The 15515-nt window shown below is 46.0% G+C and overlaps 1 protein-coding gene across 2 annotated transcripts in view; it reads right to left on the minus strand.

The window, feature by feature from the left end:
• Positions 1-7897: 7897 nt before the first annotated feature.
• INSR (insulin receptor) overlaps positions 7898-15515 on the minus strand; it is a 104572-nt gene continuing 96954 nt past the window's right edge. For both annotated transcript variants that reach the window (XM_074939835.1, XM_074939836.1), the window contains 2 exons: positions 15294-15428; positions 7898-13498 (listed from right to left, as the gene is read on the minus strand). In XM_074939835.1, the coding sequence (XP_074795936.1) occupies positions 13144-13498; positions 15294-15428 (490 nt within the window). In that variant the 3' untranslated portion in view covers positions 7898-13143. The remainder of the gene's footprint in view (positions 13499-15293; positions 15429-15515) is intronic.

Raw genomic sequence — 15515 nt, forward strand, 5'->3', positions numbered from 1 at the left:
TTGTTAGAGGCACTAGATGGCATCACTACAGCACGGAGATCATTCAGCCCTTTACTCTCTCTCCACGTGCATCCCTGGCAGATTCCAGCACGGGTGGGTGAGGGAAACACTGATAAAATGCAACAAGCTGCCCCATGTTTCATAACAGTACAAAGTGAACAGCAGCCTTTGGGGATAGGAGCCAAGTGCTCTGTGGGCCAGGGCAGTGTAAGCCAAGACGCAGCCAAGACTGTCACAATTGCAAGTGCAGAGGTTGTGATCTGGGACTGGGGACATTCAGAGCAGCAGCACCGATTACGTAACACTAACCGCTGAAGCGGAATGGCGTTCTGGAGAGCGAAGCTCCAACACAGGCCATGCAATGACACAACGTGACACGGGTTCTCAGCACTAACAAAGGAACCTGGCACGGCCAGCGATGGGCAAGGCAGGAGAGTGCAGTGAGGGGCTTGGGCAGCAAGGAGCACACAGAGAGGCTCTGCCCTGGGCAGGAAGGACTGGGGAGCACCGGCCATGGTGGGGCCTGAAAGCCAGGTCTGCCATTGGGCCCCTGCAGGGATGAGTGGGCCTGGCTCTGACAGCATGACGGATTTGTGGTGCTCAGCAGCCAGACCGTGGGACTAGGAAGATGGAGAGCATTATGCTTGAAGCATTTAGCACTGTGATCCCACAGAACCTCAGCCTGCCATCAGCAAGCCCACCGACATGGTGTTGGTGCAGCATGGACCAGGCCTGGGCAGAGCAGGAAGGGCCAACCACAAATCTGAGCACGCGGCCAGGAGAGGGGGGTCCAAAGGTGCTTCCTGTAGGTGGCTGATATTGCAGCTACCAGGTACTGCAGTCCCTAGCATTGATCAGACCAGCTGACTGGACCTGGAGCCAGAATACAGATGGCCCTAGGAACTGCTGATCTGGGCTGACGCGTGTTACTCTGTGGGACACTGGCACATTTTCCCATCCGTCTGGGAACAGCCCCTAGAAACAAACAGCTGCCAGCAGAAGCTCCCTGCGCCACCCCCAAGGATTAGAACTCACTCCAGAAGAGGAGAGCAAGAAAAGCAGCCTCCAAATGAACAGCGCTGCACCCTGCCATGGGGGCAGCTACCCCTCAGTCATGGGCTGATCATTTGAAGAGATTCCCAGTTCCCAGGGCCAGCCAACATCTGCGGCATGTCAGGAGTGAGGTCCCTCTGGGCGAGCCAGCAGTTTTAGCTGGGAGCTGATCATGTTCCAGACTGGACCTTGCAGTGCATTCTACAAGCATGAGCTGGGGACAGAACTAGAGCAGCTGGGGGAAGGGGCAGGTCAGCTGCTGCCTGACACTCACACCTGTTCTGAAAGGAGTTCACGGTTAGCCAGGCTTCCTGCCTGCATGGTAAGGTCCCGTCTCAGACAAGGCAGGGTGGGCCCTGTCTGCTCTTCAGTTGCTACCTTGGCTCATGGTACAAGGGCAAGAGGACAGTCAATGAAGTGTAAATAACTCATAAAAGGTCTCACTTTGTTTCTTTACATCATGCACAATTAGCCCTGGAACTCACTGCCACGGGATCTTGCTGAGTTCAAGAGCTTAGCAGGATTCAGAAGAAAATGAGCCTTCTTTTGTGGATAATGAGACTATCCACAGCTACATGATTGGACAGAATCTTGTAAGGACAAACAGTCCTGGCCTTGGAGCATAAGCAAGCTTCTAACAGGATTTCAGGAGACCCTTCCCCCAGCAAGCTGCTCTATAATTTTTCATTACTGAATTCCGATACCTTCTTCAGAAAAGTCTGGCACAGGGCAGAATGGACCCTTAGTCTGACCCAGCCCCTGGCCATTCCTGTGGCCTCGGTTTGGTGTTCTGCCTTGTTCCCTTTGCTCCCCACAGTCACTGGATTCCCTCATTTTCCAGGATTGGAATTTCCTCAGATTTTTTGTTTACTTGCTTAACCTATAAATAACCATCTCCCACAGCCAACAATGCTCAGGGTGATGGGCAGGAGGGATGCAAAGTACCAGAGGCAAGGTGGCAAATTAAAAATTGACAAAAGAAAATACGTTTCCACACACTATGAAGTTAATCTGTGGAACTCACTGTCACAAGATGTCATTATGGCCAAGAACTGAGCAAGATTAAAAGCATGATTGCACACAGTGTTAACAAAGATTACATCAACACTGCAATAAAAGACTCGTGGCAGGGCCACTGCTGACTCAGGTCAGCTGAGTAGGGCTTGTGGGACTCTGGCTGTGCGGCTAAAATTGCAGTGTAGACATTTGGGTTCAGGCTGGAGCCTGGATAGTATCAGAGTCCAGGCCAAGCCCAAACAGCTACACTGCAATTTTTAGCCCTCGTAGTCAGAGTCAATTGACCCAGGCTTTGAGGCTCAGTGTCACAGGTACCCAAAGCCTTTTACAGCTAAAGCCACAAGCATCAGGCCTCAAGCCAATGCATGTTAGGGGTTAGGACAAGCCCTTCCAGGAGTGCCCACTATGGAGTTTCTGCATCTTCCTCAGAAGCAACTGGTGCCAGCCACTGTGGGAGACAAGAAACTGATCAGATGGAGTTTGGGTCTGACCCAGTCTGGCATCTTCTCATCTCCAGCGCTCCCAGCATTAGGGGAATGAGCCTGGGATGCTCAATGCACTAGAAGCTTCTCAGCCGAAAGGTGTGTATGGGCGGGGGTTTGACTTGTCCCCCAGCCTCGGAGGGGAAGGAACAAGAAACCCCTGACTAGGGAGATGGAAAGAGAATCTGCCACATGTCAAGGAAACAGTGACCTGGACCAGCCCTCTTTCCCTGCCTCCCCTCAAAGGCAGAATCCTGGCCCCAAGACTCTGCTTTCACAAGGGGAGACAGAGGTGGGGTCAGGTCGGAAGGTGAATAGCCATTTCCTGGGCTGGGACAGGCTGCTGGGCTCTCACAGAACAGCAGAGTGAGACCTCCAGCCCCTGAGGAGCAGCCGCCAGGAGGGGTTGCCCAACTCCTGGTTTTCTGTGGCATGTGCGTGACTGGCTATGAGGTGGGGAGATGCAGAGATGGATGCCCCCTAGTACATTCTAGCATTGTACAGAGCATGCCGGAGGGATCATGCAGACGGCCCTGCAGAGCCGCTGAGCCCAGCGGCAGGGCACCCAGACAGCATGGCCACATGAGCTGCCACATACCCACTGCCTGTAGGGACGAGAGCAGTTTGTCCCACTCCAGCTGGCTCTTCTCTCCAGACCCTGGGGGCAATTGCTGGCATTCAGAAGCCAGGTACCCCTGGTGGCTTTGTCCTCAGACTGCTAAGAATCAGGAAGGCTCTGTCCAGCCAAGTCCTGTGGGCTGGTGGGGGTGGAGGTGCCTCTTTGGCCCGACTGAACTGTGCAAACCTGGTTTGTGCCGATGGCTCAACTGCCCCATTACCAGCAGCTGCACAAGCAGCTTCTCTGTATTATTCCCAAGCCAAAGACTTTGGGCCAGTTTGTCTTTCCAGGCCAAACTCTTGGCTGCTGCTGCTGCTATTAAAGCTACAGGCCAGACAGCGCACAAGCCGGTCTCTCCTGCCTCTGTCTGAAGGCCAGACTCCCCAGGTCGCACCGGGCGGCTGCACCAGGACTACTGCTGCCATGGGAAGATTCTTTCCCAACCGTTTGCTACGATCTATAGAAGAAGCCACCCAGCCCCGGCCACGAGCGAGGCTTTCATGGAGATCAGACAGTGCGGGATGAACCCTTACCAGAGTGGCAGCTCCTCTTCCCCACTCCATTAATTTTGGAGTCGTGCTGCCGGTACGAAACACGTTTTCCTTTTGCTGTTATGCAGCGGTGTAAACAGCTCTGATCTCCAGGAAAAGCCCATTGTCTAAAAGTCCGATACATCCGCCTGGGCAGAGTGAATTCTTGTGGAGACTTAGCCATAGCCAAGTGGCTGGACAAAGAGCAGAACCACCATGCTGAATTGCCTGGAGAGAGCATATGGATGGTTCCTGCTCCAGAAGAAGGGATTTACCTTTTCAATGGTCGGCATTAACTGGTGGCATCTGACAGTACTCACACCACGGATGTCACCCAGACCCTGCCCCACTCCCTGCGGCTTGCCCCAGGAAAAGCCCTACCACAAGGCAGTACGTACAGAGCAGAGCATTTACAGCTTCAGATGGAGTCAATGGGCACTGCAGGTGCTCAGCACCTCTGGGACTCAAGCCCATAATCCTTAGCCCACAAGCTTCCTCCTGAGCAGGATTTCTCTGCCTCTGCCCCCACTTCTGTCAGACACACATTCAGCCTGGTGAGCTCCTTCGTGGGGCTCATGAGACTTACTTGGTTTGGGTTCAAGGGTGAGTCAGAAGAAAAGCTCTGCACCTCCACCCAAGAGCCTAGTCGGACATCTGCTTTCCCAGCCCGAACAATTCTGTGATATCACAGGTCACTGTCTATGCCACAAGTTGTACCATTCTCATCTTATGGCACATACAACACATTACATGCTAGCATACCACGTGACAGTCCACTGTATGAACCTGCAGACCAAGGCCAGTATAAGCCAGGCTATAAATGAGGTTGAAGATATTCAAATGTGTGGATCACAACTAGCACCAAGTGGGTGGGACAACACAGTTAAAAGAGATGCCATCAGTGCTTGAAATCTAGTCCTTTTGGGAGGGGGAACTGAGTGAAAAGCAGTTCAGGTCCTAGACTTATTCCATACCAATTTTTATGGGTTTTACAAACAGTTTCTTTTAAAAACATTCTTCTCACTCTTGCTGCTTTGTGATAGGCCCAGATGAACAGCCGAGAAGGCTGATCTTAGAGGAGAAGGACTATACAAAAGGCCGGCGAATCTACACAGCAAACTAACTGGAAAGAGTTTCCCTCCAGTTTTTGGTTATAGCCATTTCAGGGGTTACTTGTAATAACAGCAGGTAAAACATTTTCAAGGGGCATAGTTTTAAAAAGTTGAGGCTATCCCCTTTACTCGCCTAAGGGGTGGAATACGGGTGGCTGTATTTTCTGGTTGCAGTCCAGGCTATGTTAGTGAAGAGCAGGGTGAACTGCAAGGAGATTCAGAAGGCACTAGGAAATTGGGTAACAAAACAGCAGATTAAATTTATCTATTCTAAGTGTAAGGTAATGCCCAAGGGAAGGGACAATTTAAACTCCTCTCACGCACTGAGGGGTTCTGAATTAGCTGGCCTCCCAGGAAAGTAAGCTCCTAGGCATTACGCTGACATTCACTCACCACTCAGCAGCAGTTAAGGAAAACAGGGTTATGTTGTACTATAAATACAAACAGGCTCTTCTATAAATTGGTGGCATGCCCATTCCCTAGAATCCTGCATTCGGTTTGGGTTCCTTCTTGCAGGAATAAGGAAGGTCTAGAGACAGGCGCTGAAAATCTGATGATTCAGCGGACCTTCACACAGGCAGAGGTTAAAAAGATGAGGGCTATTTTGGCCCTGATTCTTCGAAGAGTTTGGGCTCATTGCAGCATTAGGGCTCTAGTCTGTGAAGCAGTACGAGGAGCCAATCGGGGGCTCCCGTTCACTCCATCCCGTAACACAGAGCGACAAGACTTCTAACAAATGGAAGCAGATGTTTTTTACACAGCGTATAACTGCCCAGCACAGGAGACTACTGAAGCTTACTACTCAGGAAGATGCAAAGCAGGATCCATTACTTACCTGAGTAGGAAACAATATCTGCAATTACAACAGCAACTATAAATCCTCCTGCTTCACGGCTGGAGCTGATCTCCAGTTGGGGTCAGGAAGGAAATTTCTCCCTCTGGTAAAAAATAAAACAAGGTGCAAGTGGGAAAAATAAATAAATGAATAAATAAAATGGTTTTACATCAGCCTCTAAAGCATCCAGCGCTGCCTGCTGCCTGTCATGGGACACCAGACTTGATGGGTCATCAGCATGTTTGATCAACTCTGCGGTTAGGCGTGAAGGAAGTGCCTGGAACAGTCTTATTTAACCTGCCTGTGTGGGACAAGTTCTCTCTAAAAGGCAACAGTGGGGGAAAAAACAAACTAAACCAAACACTAATTTTCCCCTTGGTGTAACAGAACGGCGGCTCTAGACGTCTCCGGGCAGAAGGCGTTCCTTCTTGCCAATGTTTATCTAATGGCTTCATGCTACACACTCCTCTGCCCTAAGGACAGAACCCAAGACAGATCACACAAGCAATTATGCAGAGGAGTTAAACACACCTCAAACCACAAGCCTATAAATTGGCAAGTCTGACCTTTTTTTTCTTAACACCATTCATTTTGCCAGTGAAAGTATCGCTTATTCCAAGAGGTGAATCTAACGCCTTTAATGTGGTGAAGCAGCATTCAGTGCTGCACAGAGAGCAAGAGACACAAATTACCAGAGTTATTCTGGGATAATTTATTCAGAATTTTAATATAAACAGTTAATTGTTCAATATTTTACACACAGCAAGATTTTTAATATTCAACGGTATTTTTTATACTTGTCACTGCTTGGCTCTTATATGAAAACATTGAAAAAATAAATCAAGCTTTTTTTTATTTATTATTTATTTATTTTTAAACCATGGCACATTTTGATCCTTTACTTTATTTCAAAAAAGAGGTATCTGCAAGACTATCAGCATTCTGGGACCTTCTGTGTGCAGAAAGGAAGGCAGGAGCAGCAAGATTAAACACAGAAAATATAAAGACTTCACAGAACTTCACCTAACATTTAACTGAATTTGCCTTCAGTTTATTTAAGGTACAAACAGAACAATACTCACTTCTGGCTGAGTTTGATAAAGCTGATGACCAGCACCCACATCTGCATAGTTCCTCAAACACAAACTACTGTTTTGACACTTGAACAAGTGTATTCTGCACCCCACATAAAGCTAAAGGTAAAAGCTTTTAATTTTAAGTAGGATTTTAAAATTTTAATTCAACCTTCCAAAGTCAAAAGTGGCCTCCCTAAAAATCCATCTTTCGGAGTGGGGTAGGGTAAATATTCAGTAATGTGTTTTGAACGGTTATTGGGTGCTGCTGGGAGAATTTAAATTAAATAAGAGTGCTTTGGTAACGAGGGGGATAGTACATCAGAGAAATGCAAGGACTTTCTACTTGAGTCAGTATTTCCCCATTCAACCTAGATTTTTCTATTCATTGTAACACGAAGCCAGAGCTAAACAGAGAATATACTTTGCAGGGTGTTAATACTGGCCCTAATTCAGCTAGTTGCTCAAGCACATGCCTTAATTTAAGTCACTGAGATTTACTCAAGTACTTTGAAAAGTTAGGCATGTAGCTCAGTCTGGGCCAAAGCGTCCATCAATCATGATTTTCTAGAATGAGTGAAATGAATCATTTACTAGGCTTTTGGACAATTTAGGGAGTTAAGAACAAAAAAGACTTTCAGGAACGTTCTTTCTTGCTGACTGCAACTACTTTGACAAAAGAAAGAGTAACACTGTAAAAATTAATACTAACTTTATTATACAATATAAAAATCACCACTTCTCCACCTGTACTCTTATAGCTTGCTTTGTGGTGCAGTACATTTGTTAAACTGCAAGAATAAGTGCTTATCTTCTGGAAGGACACGAATGGTTGTTTTTTTTGTTTTTAAAGGACATATTTCATGGCAGCAGCTGTTTTTATAAAAACAGAAGTTTTAAAACTGCCTTCAAATATTCAAATTCTTCCAAAGGGAAAAATTACTGTTGGCCTCATTCTTATGATATTCGTAACAAGGCAAGCCAAAACAGAACAGGCTGAGGCATGTTAATGCTCTTACATCAACATTTGTGTACAGTATGCAAGCAGAGTTAACATCGAACCAAGCAGAAGATAAATTAAAATTGGCCTTTTTATTAAGTTCATAGAAACAACAACTAATCTTATCTCAGAGACTTTATGTATTTCTGACGGTACTATTCCTCGATTCCAATTCATTCAACAGCTCCTTTCCCTGGACGCTACTCCTAGGAAACTGATAGGCACCAGCTGTGCTTTCAAAGGCAATTAGCTTGTGACATAAAACATGCCCACCTAGTCTCCAAGTAAAAAAGAAGTTCCAAGAGAAGTTTAGTCAGGTGGCTTTTGAGGCAGGCTAGGAAATAAAGAGGATCAAAGGTTCTCCTGCAGTTTTCTTGCTTCCTCTGGTATTATTCAAGATGCCAGAGCAGAGCCTCGGAACCCATCTCACGTGGATTGATGGGGCCCCAGCATGAGCCTCTTTAGCAAACATTTATGGCACAAAAAATTTTGGTTTGATTTCTAACTTGTAAAACAAGCATATAGTCTCAGTAATATCTGGAGGCACCAGCTCTGTAGTGAAGGCTTAGTGCTCCTCAAGGCCCCTTCTTCATAGCACAGTGACATTCAAGAGGGAATTTGCTCTCCTCTCCCCTTCCCCCAAGAAAATGAGGCTCAAGGATAATTGGCACAGTATCTACCTCACTCCTGTCCTCCTCCTCCATCATATTCTAGGTAAATAGCACGGGAAGCAACTTTGAGATTTTCCAAAGAGAAACCATCATCATATGCAACATACTAAAAATTAAGCAAAAGTGTCCCATTATTACAATACAAATTTGACAAGAAACAGATATACGACCCATAATCCAAAGTACCCTTTAGCAACCTGACAGCAGCCTTTTTCCATCTGATGTAGCTGCTTTCCTACTCAATGTAAGAAAGATCGTGAAGTTGCAGCTTGGTCTATTTCATGTCACATGTCTAACCTAATAACTGCTGGCACAGTTAGTTTACGATAATCAGCTCTTCTGTTTTACAACGATAGAATATTTACAAGCAGCCACAACAGACATTTTGAACCTAGCAGATAGGTTTTGCAGTGCAAGGTGTGCTGTATTGCAAGTGAAGTACCACCAGCCTCGCAAGAGGCATTCAGGAAGTGGCAACTGAATTTAACGTGCAAATGTTTCTGAGAAACCGGTCTGTTCTCACGCTTTAACGTTTGCATTACAGAAATACAGCAGTGCACAAGGACTCACTGCTCATCTCTTCTGCTTTGCTAGCTTTAGAAATAGTGTTACACTGTGGGGCTGGACGCCTTTTGCAGTGGGAGATGTGGAGAACTTCCTACCTGCATCACAAGGCAGCAGGACGGGTTCTCAGGTGAATGTTAAGAAGGGGGCCCATCCTGACATCTACTGTGGTCACCGGTACCAATGATAGCCAGAGAGACATGCTCTGGACAAGGAGAAAGAGGGCTTCTCAATAGCGTGCTGCAACTGCTCAGTCTGAGCCATTCCACCTTGGGTCATGGACAATTGTTCTCCTCCTCGCCTCTCGCAAAGGGCAGGATTTCTCCCTCAGCATCTGCCTGTGCTTCTGTTACAGTAACAGTATTTTCAGCTCCCATATGAATCTGTTAAGTTCATGAAAGCAACAGCTCCGCAGGGACCAGGAACAAGCCAATTATTGCGAACGCTCTTTCTGCAAATGAGTTAGTAGGAACAGCTCAAAACTAGAACCTTTCGTCCACCACACACAGATCTCATCAACTATATTCATGCATGGGCCCTGCTGCCTCTTGGCTGGTGTTACAGGAGTAGTTCCCAGCAAGGCACAGTGCCAGGGTCCTTCTGAGCCCCAGCACGCTTCAGGATAACGTTAATTTCAACAGTATGGACCACAATGTCAACTGTGGGCTAAAAATGAAGATTCTCCAAAGCAAAGGCTGGGCTTTAGCAGAGCATTTTCAATTGTGCTTCTCACCTCTACAGGAAAGCAAGCATCAGCTTTAAACGCTAAGTGCTGTAACAGCTGATTTTTAAAAAAAGGAACTAGATTTCAACACCCACCCCCGCACCCACACACACGCATGCAGAGAGTGAAAGAGAAAGAGAGAGAGAGAAAAGAAGTCTGAAGTAACCCATGTGAGGAACATGTATTTATGCCACGTGAATGACTGCCTGGACCACAAAACACAGTATATATTCCCTGCCTTCTTCAAAGAGCTGGACACTGCAAGTCATGTGCACTACACAGGGCCAACCAATATCAACTAAAGCTAGCCAAACCCAATACGGGGTTCCAATATTTTGTACATATAAGGTCTTCTACAGTGCCAATAATAGCTAGAGTCAATCACTTCAATTCTGCAATGTTCCTAAAGCAACAGTATGGTGAGAAAGTTGTACTTTAGGGGTCACATCTCATTATCGTTTACTCCAGATTCACACTGGTATAAATTAAGAACATGGACGTGATCCAAGCTGTCCAACTCCAACTAGATCTATTACGCACTGTTGATTATCTGGTCCACACTGGTCACGTGTTATTCCAAACAAAGGCCATTTATTCTATTTCAGAGCATTGCATCAGGAAGAACGTCCAAATACTTAAAATATTTAGCCTTGGAAATTACTATTTTGTCCATATCAGGATATTTTCCTGATCACAGCAAAACTAAGAGGATTGCATCAGTCAAATTTGGCCATTGTGTACTGTACTTGGAGCCACAAATAGGGTTTTGGTCGTTACTGCTTAAGTTAAGTGATAAATAATGATTAGCTGTTCTCCCATCCCGCCGGTGAATGGTCCCTCGTATTGGAATCAGCTGATATTGATTTTCCCCAATTCATAATAGGTCCAGACCAGAATATTTCATCAAGTCTAGAGATGCACAATATTAAAAATAGCCTTATGGGACACTGAGGTAGACTGTGCCAGAACAGAACAAAAAAAACAACAACACCCCACCACACCCTCCTGCCTAGTTTTCAAAGATAAAAATGTACACGTTTTGTATGTTTTAAGAAAGAAAATGGTTTTTACAGCGATTTTATATTAAAATAAATAAAAATTTTCCTAATAAGAAAACCTCTCTCAATTAGAAAAGTGTGTGAATACTTCTTCCCTGCAGTGTAGCGTAGAGCTGCTAAATAGTTACTATTTTGTAAAGCACAAGAATGCAAGCTAGGCCTTTCAAACTGTAAAGTTCTGGCCTCATATTTACACAATACATTTTGCATCTAATTTTGTGAACAATCTTTTTGTACCTTCTCCCTTTGTCCCAACTGAGTCAGGCCTTACAAACATAAGGGGGTGCTGTTCCTTTCAGGAGGTGCAGAAAGTCCATAATCCTTTATCTAGGTGCCTACTACCAGGTGTCTGTAGTTTTGGGTTAGCAGGGAGGGATCAGTGATGTGCTCCCTATTAGCACCAACCCTTATTTTATTTTCAGTGATTGGTCTTTCAATTGCAGGAAGGACGAAGCAGCCGCACGTGGTCTGGAGCAACAAGCCACATACCTACACGCTTAGTGCCCCACCCAGATGAGCCAGGACTGAACCATTTACTCCCAGCACAGGGAACTCACGGAGTCACTGTGTTAGTCGTGGCTCCCTGAGCTGTCCACAAAGAAAAGCTGCTGATTTTCACCTTCTGTCTCCCTTTGAAACCATCACCTGCATTACAATGGCCTGCAACATCCAGGGGTTTGCTTCTTTCAAGCCTATTAGTACATTCACTCCCCTCTGCTTCAGCCCCTTTCCCTGACAGTACATCCTTTCATCACTGTAGGAGACATGTAGTTTCATGATGCTTTTCTAACACCCTAAGCTAAACAGCTTTGCCTTTTATGCAAAACAGCAGCCAAACAAAGCCCAGCCCAAAACACAGAAGTTAGCATCCTGAAGAGCTGGAGGCGCTGGCTAAGAACAAAATGGCCCCGTAACTATCCATGGGGCATGATGCAGGTATCTCAGCAAAATGCCAAAATCCCACTTCTTCTGCCAGGCCAAATGCCCGCGCAGGCTGCAGACAGGCACAGACTAGCTCACCACAGGCACGTTCAGCTTTGGCTCCACTCTTGGAGCCAGGCACTCCCCGCTCTGAGTTGGGTTAGTGTCTGTTGTTCTGTTAGAGATTTTGCTCTTTCACCTGGCGCCGTTTTCTTCAATGTCTGTGGAAAAGTGCACACGGAAGGGAAAGAAAGTGAAGTAGCAGAGCGACAGAAGGCTGAGGCAATGCTTTGTCTGTCAGCCCCCGCCAACCAACTCAAGTCCAAACTATTTTATCTTGGGGCTTTAGCTGGAGCCGGCTGACTGTGTGATATAAATCATGAAACCATATTTTGAAGCCTTGTCAAGTACAAACTTAACATGTGCTTCATAGTTCCTAAGAGGGTAATCAGCTAAAATAAAGTTCATTCTGAAATCCATGGACCACTTTAAGACCAAACAAACTCCCCAATCCCCTCCCCCAAAAAAGAATCATAAACACTCAATAATTTATATGGTAGTTAACATTTAAAACTAAAAACACTTTAAATATGTTACAACAAACAATATATATACTCAATGCTATAAGGACAGAAAGCTTGATATCCAGTCAGGGGTTTCTGTTTTGTTTGGTCTTGAAAGTAGCCACAAATCTCAGATTTCTACTCCTTTGGCTCCTAGCATATTTTTCCTCATATGCTTATGAGAGAAAACTACTCCCAAGAGTCCTTAGTACAAAAATAATCTGTTTAGGGTTCAATCACTCCAGGAAACTGGGAAAGAGAGAAGTACACACTTCCAAGAAGAGGAAAGCTTCTGTGAGAACATACAAAACGTATGTACAAAAGAAGTGTATATCTGTATATATATACACACCCCATGTATATATACTGCGCACGCATGCGCACACACACACACACACACACACTCGGATTTAACTCATTAAAAAAGTATGAAAGCAGCAGCTATTGGTCAATCTGAGGAAATGGCGTGTCCAATTAATGGGTGTTAAAATCCTTCGGCTGTAGTGAAAAACACTTCTGAAGAGGATGCCATAAAGCTTGGAATTCTACTGAGAACATTTATGTCCTGCAGAAGTTTTGCTCTGCACTTTTATAATGTAGCTCAGACAGCATCGATTTTCATTTCCTTTGTTGGCAAATGTGGACTCTCTTCTTTCAACCTAATTTACAAGGTTAGTTCCTGTTTTGAACCATGGCTACAGAAGGGACAGCCACCATGGAAACCTTTTCCATTTATGTTCACAGATAAGTCCATTGACAACCACTTAACTTGTCAAAAAAAGTCTGTTAATCATAAGATGATTAAAAATCTGAACAGAGAGTTTGTAGTTGTATGTCATACGCTGTGGCAGCAACAACAAGAGTCCTGAGATTCACGGAGGGGAAAAGCAAAGACACAACTCTTGGGCCAAACAGGTGGTGTTAGGAAGGGCTCGACCTAGGCATGGACAGAATCCGCCCGTTTTTCTTGCCACCGTTCATGTGAGTGTAAGGTATATGCTCTTCATAGTTCCCCTTGAGGCCCATGGAGGGCCCATTGTCCCGCCCCAGGACTTTGTCCCTCTGCGAATAGGAGGAAGGGTCAAGGGGTATGCTCTCCATGTTCTCAAAGTCCATCTCGAACTCCTCTGTCTCGGGAGGTTTGTTTTCTTCACTGTAAAAGAATGAGACCTCCTGGAAGCTGGGGTGCAAGTCCTCCTTCAGCATCTCGATGATCTCGATGAAGGTAGGGCGCATTTTGGGGTTGTACTGCCAGCACATCTGCATCAGGCTATGCCTGAAAGGGGACAGAGAAGAGAGTCGGTATCTGGGAATCACTTTTACGAGCACAGCCCTGAGTAGGGGCTGGTGTAATTTAATATCCGAACCAATGTTGGGACAAACGCCCTGTGATGGCTGTCAACTCTCTGATTCCCGGGTCAAACATTTCAACTTACAGTCTCTTATGTTTTCTTCTCTTCCTCTCCAGTTTCTCTTCCTGCTCTCCACTTTTCCTATTATAGCCTCATGCTCCTCTCCTTCCATGTCTGTCAGGGCCCATGACTCCCTCAGATTCATTCAATTGTAGAAACGCAGGAATGGAAAGAACCTCCTGGTCATGGAGCCCATTCCGCTGCTACTGCAGGCCACCCATCATATAACCCTGTTCATAAAACTTACTGAGCTCCATTTTAAAACTAGTTCAGTTGTTTTTTTATACCCCACTATTTCTACTGAGAGGCTGTTCCAGAATCTCCTTCCTCTAATGATCAGAAACCTTTTTCTAATTTCCAGTCTCAATTTACTCATGGCCAATTTATACCATTTTTTATTCTTTTTCTAAGTCTGTTTAATGTTTTCTCTCTCTCTCTACAAGAGGTTTTCTTTTTGAGCCTCCCTGTATTTCTGACCTCCAGTGTTTGCCCTTTCCCCATCCCTCGCATCTCTACCTGCCCTGCCACTCCTCCTCCCAGCTGTTCCCGTGGGCAGCCCAGGTCCTGTTCACGTTCAAATGCAGGCTCTGGAAGATGATGGCTAACACGTCAGACAACACGCAGCCTAGAGCTGGCTAGACTTGGGTAGCAGGACACAGACAGCTCCACTGCGATTTTTAACACTAAACACTGGGGCTAGCCACTTATCTGAGACCCTGCAAGTTTCATTCTAGAAGGACTCGTTATTGGCAGCATGACATTCAGCACTCCAGATCTTAAGCACCATCACTCTCTTAGTAACCCCCACCTGAGTGGCCATAGGGGGTTAAGCCCATTGTTATTCCCATCATTTGGGAGGAGAGTTTCAGTGCTCCCTTGAGGTTGGCTACAGAATCAAATACTGAGCACATGCTGGGCAAGGATAAAATGCTGATGGGATGACAAAACCACTGGAGAGGACAGACTAACTAGGGCCCTTGCTATGCCTGAGAGACAGGAAAAAGCAGAAGACAAGACACTTTCCACCCTCCCTTCCCATTCACCAGATGAGGGATTCCTGAAAGTTAATCCATGGAAAGTGGCCACCACTCTTGCCTAGAAGCAAACCAGGTGGAATTGTCTAACACAGACGTATGACCAGGGGTCAGCCAGGCAGGTGTCGATTTGCAGACAGCTTCTACAGTGCTGGAGCACCCACCCCCTTTTGATTCATGAGCCTCTCCCCAGCACTTACGGCCACTTGGAAGGAACTGCAGAGAAGCAAGCACAGCCCTACATAGCACATCACTCTGCAGAGGTGAATCACTGTGCATTAAAATGCAGTGATGGGAGAGGCCTTTCGTTTTGGCCTATTTATATTTTAGGCTTTCCCCATGTTCTGGCCTTCACGCCCTCTGATGTGCACTTTCTCTTCTTATGATCATATAGCCCAGTTTAGTTTGGCTTTCCTTTCTAGTCTCCTGGGCTGCCCTTGACTCTCCTCTTCATCTCTGGGTCACTCAGGATGGGGTGACAACATTTCTTTGTCAGGTGGCTCTCAAAATTCATCTTTGCTCCCCCCATTCATCAGGGTGGGAAGTGGGCGGAATTACAGCCACCTTAAGTGGCCATACCTTAACCAAAGGAGCATAACAGTTCCCACTCGCCTCTAATACTTACAGTCTCTCCGGACAGTTGTCTGGCTGATCCAGGTATCCGCCATCCATTACAAATTTTAGCACCTGTTCGTTAGAGAGTCCCTGGTATGGCTGCTCCGCCAAACTACTTATCTCCCAAAGGACAACTCCAAATGACCTGAGAAAAGACCAGAACCACTGATCAGACTGATACTGAGGATCTAGAGAAAACAATGTTCAGCTTACTTTTGGGGCAGGAAGATTT

The sequence above is a fragment of the Natator depressus genome, chromosome 25 (assembly GCF_965152275.1).
Source record: "Natator depressus isolate rNatDep1 chromosome 25, rNatDep2.hap1, whole genome shotgun sequence".
NCBI classification, from domain to species: Eukaryota; Metazoa; Chordata; order Testudines; family Cheloniidae; genus Natator; species Natator depressus.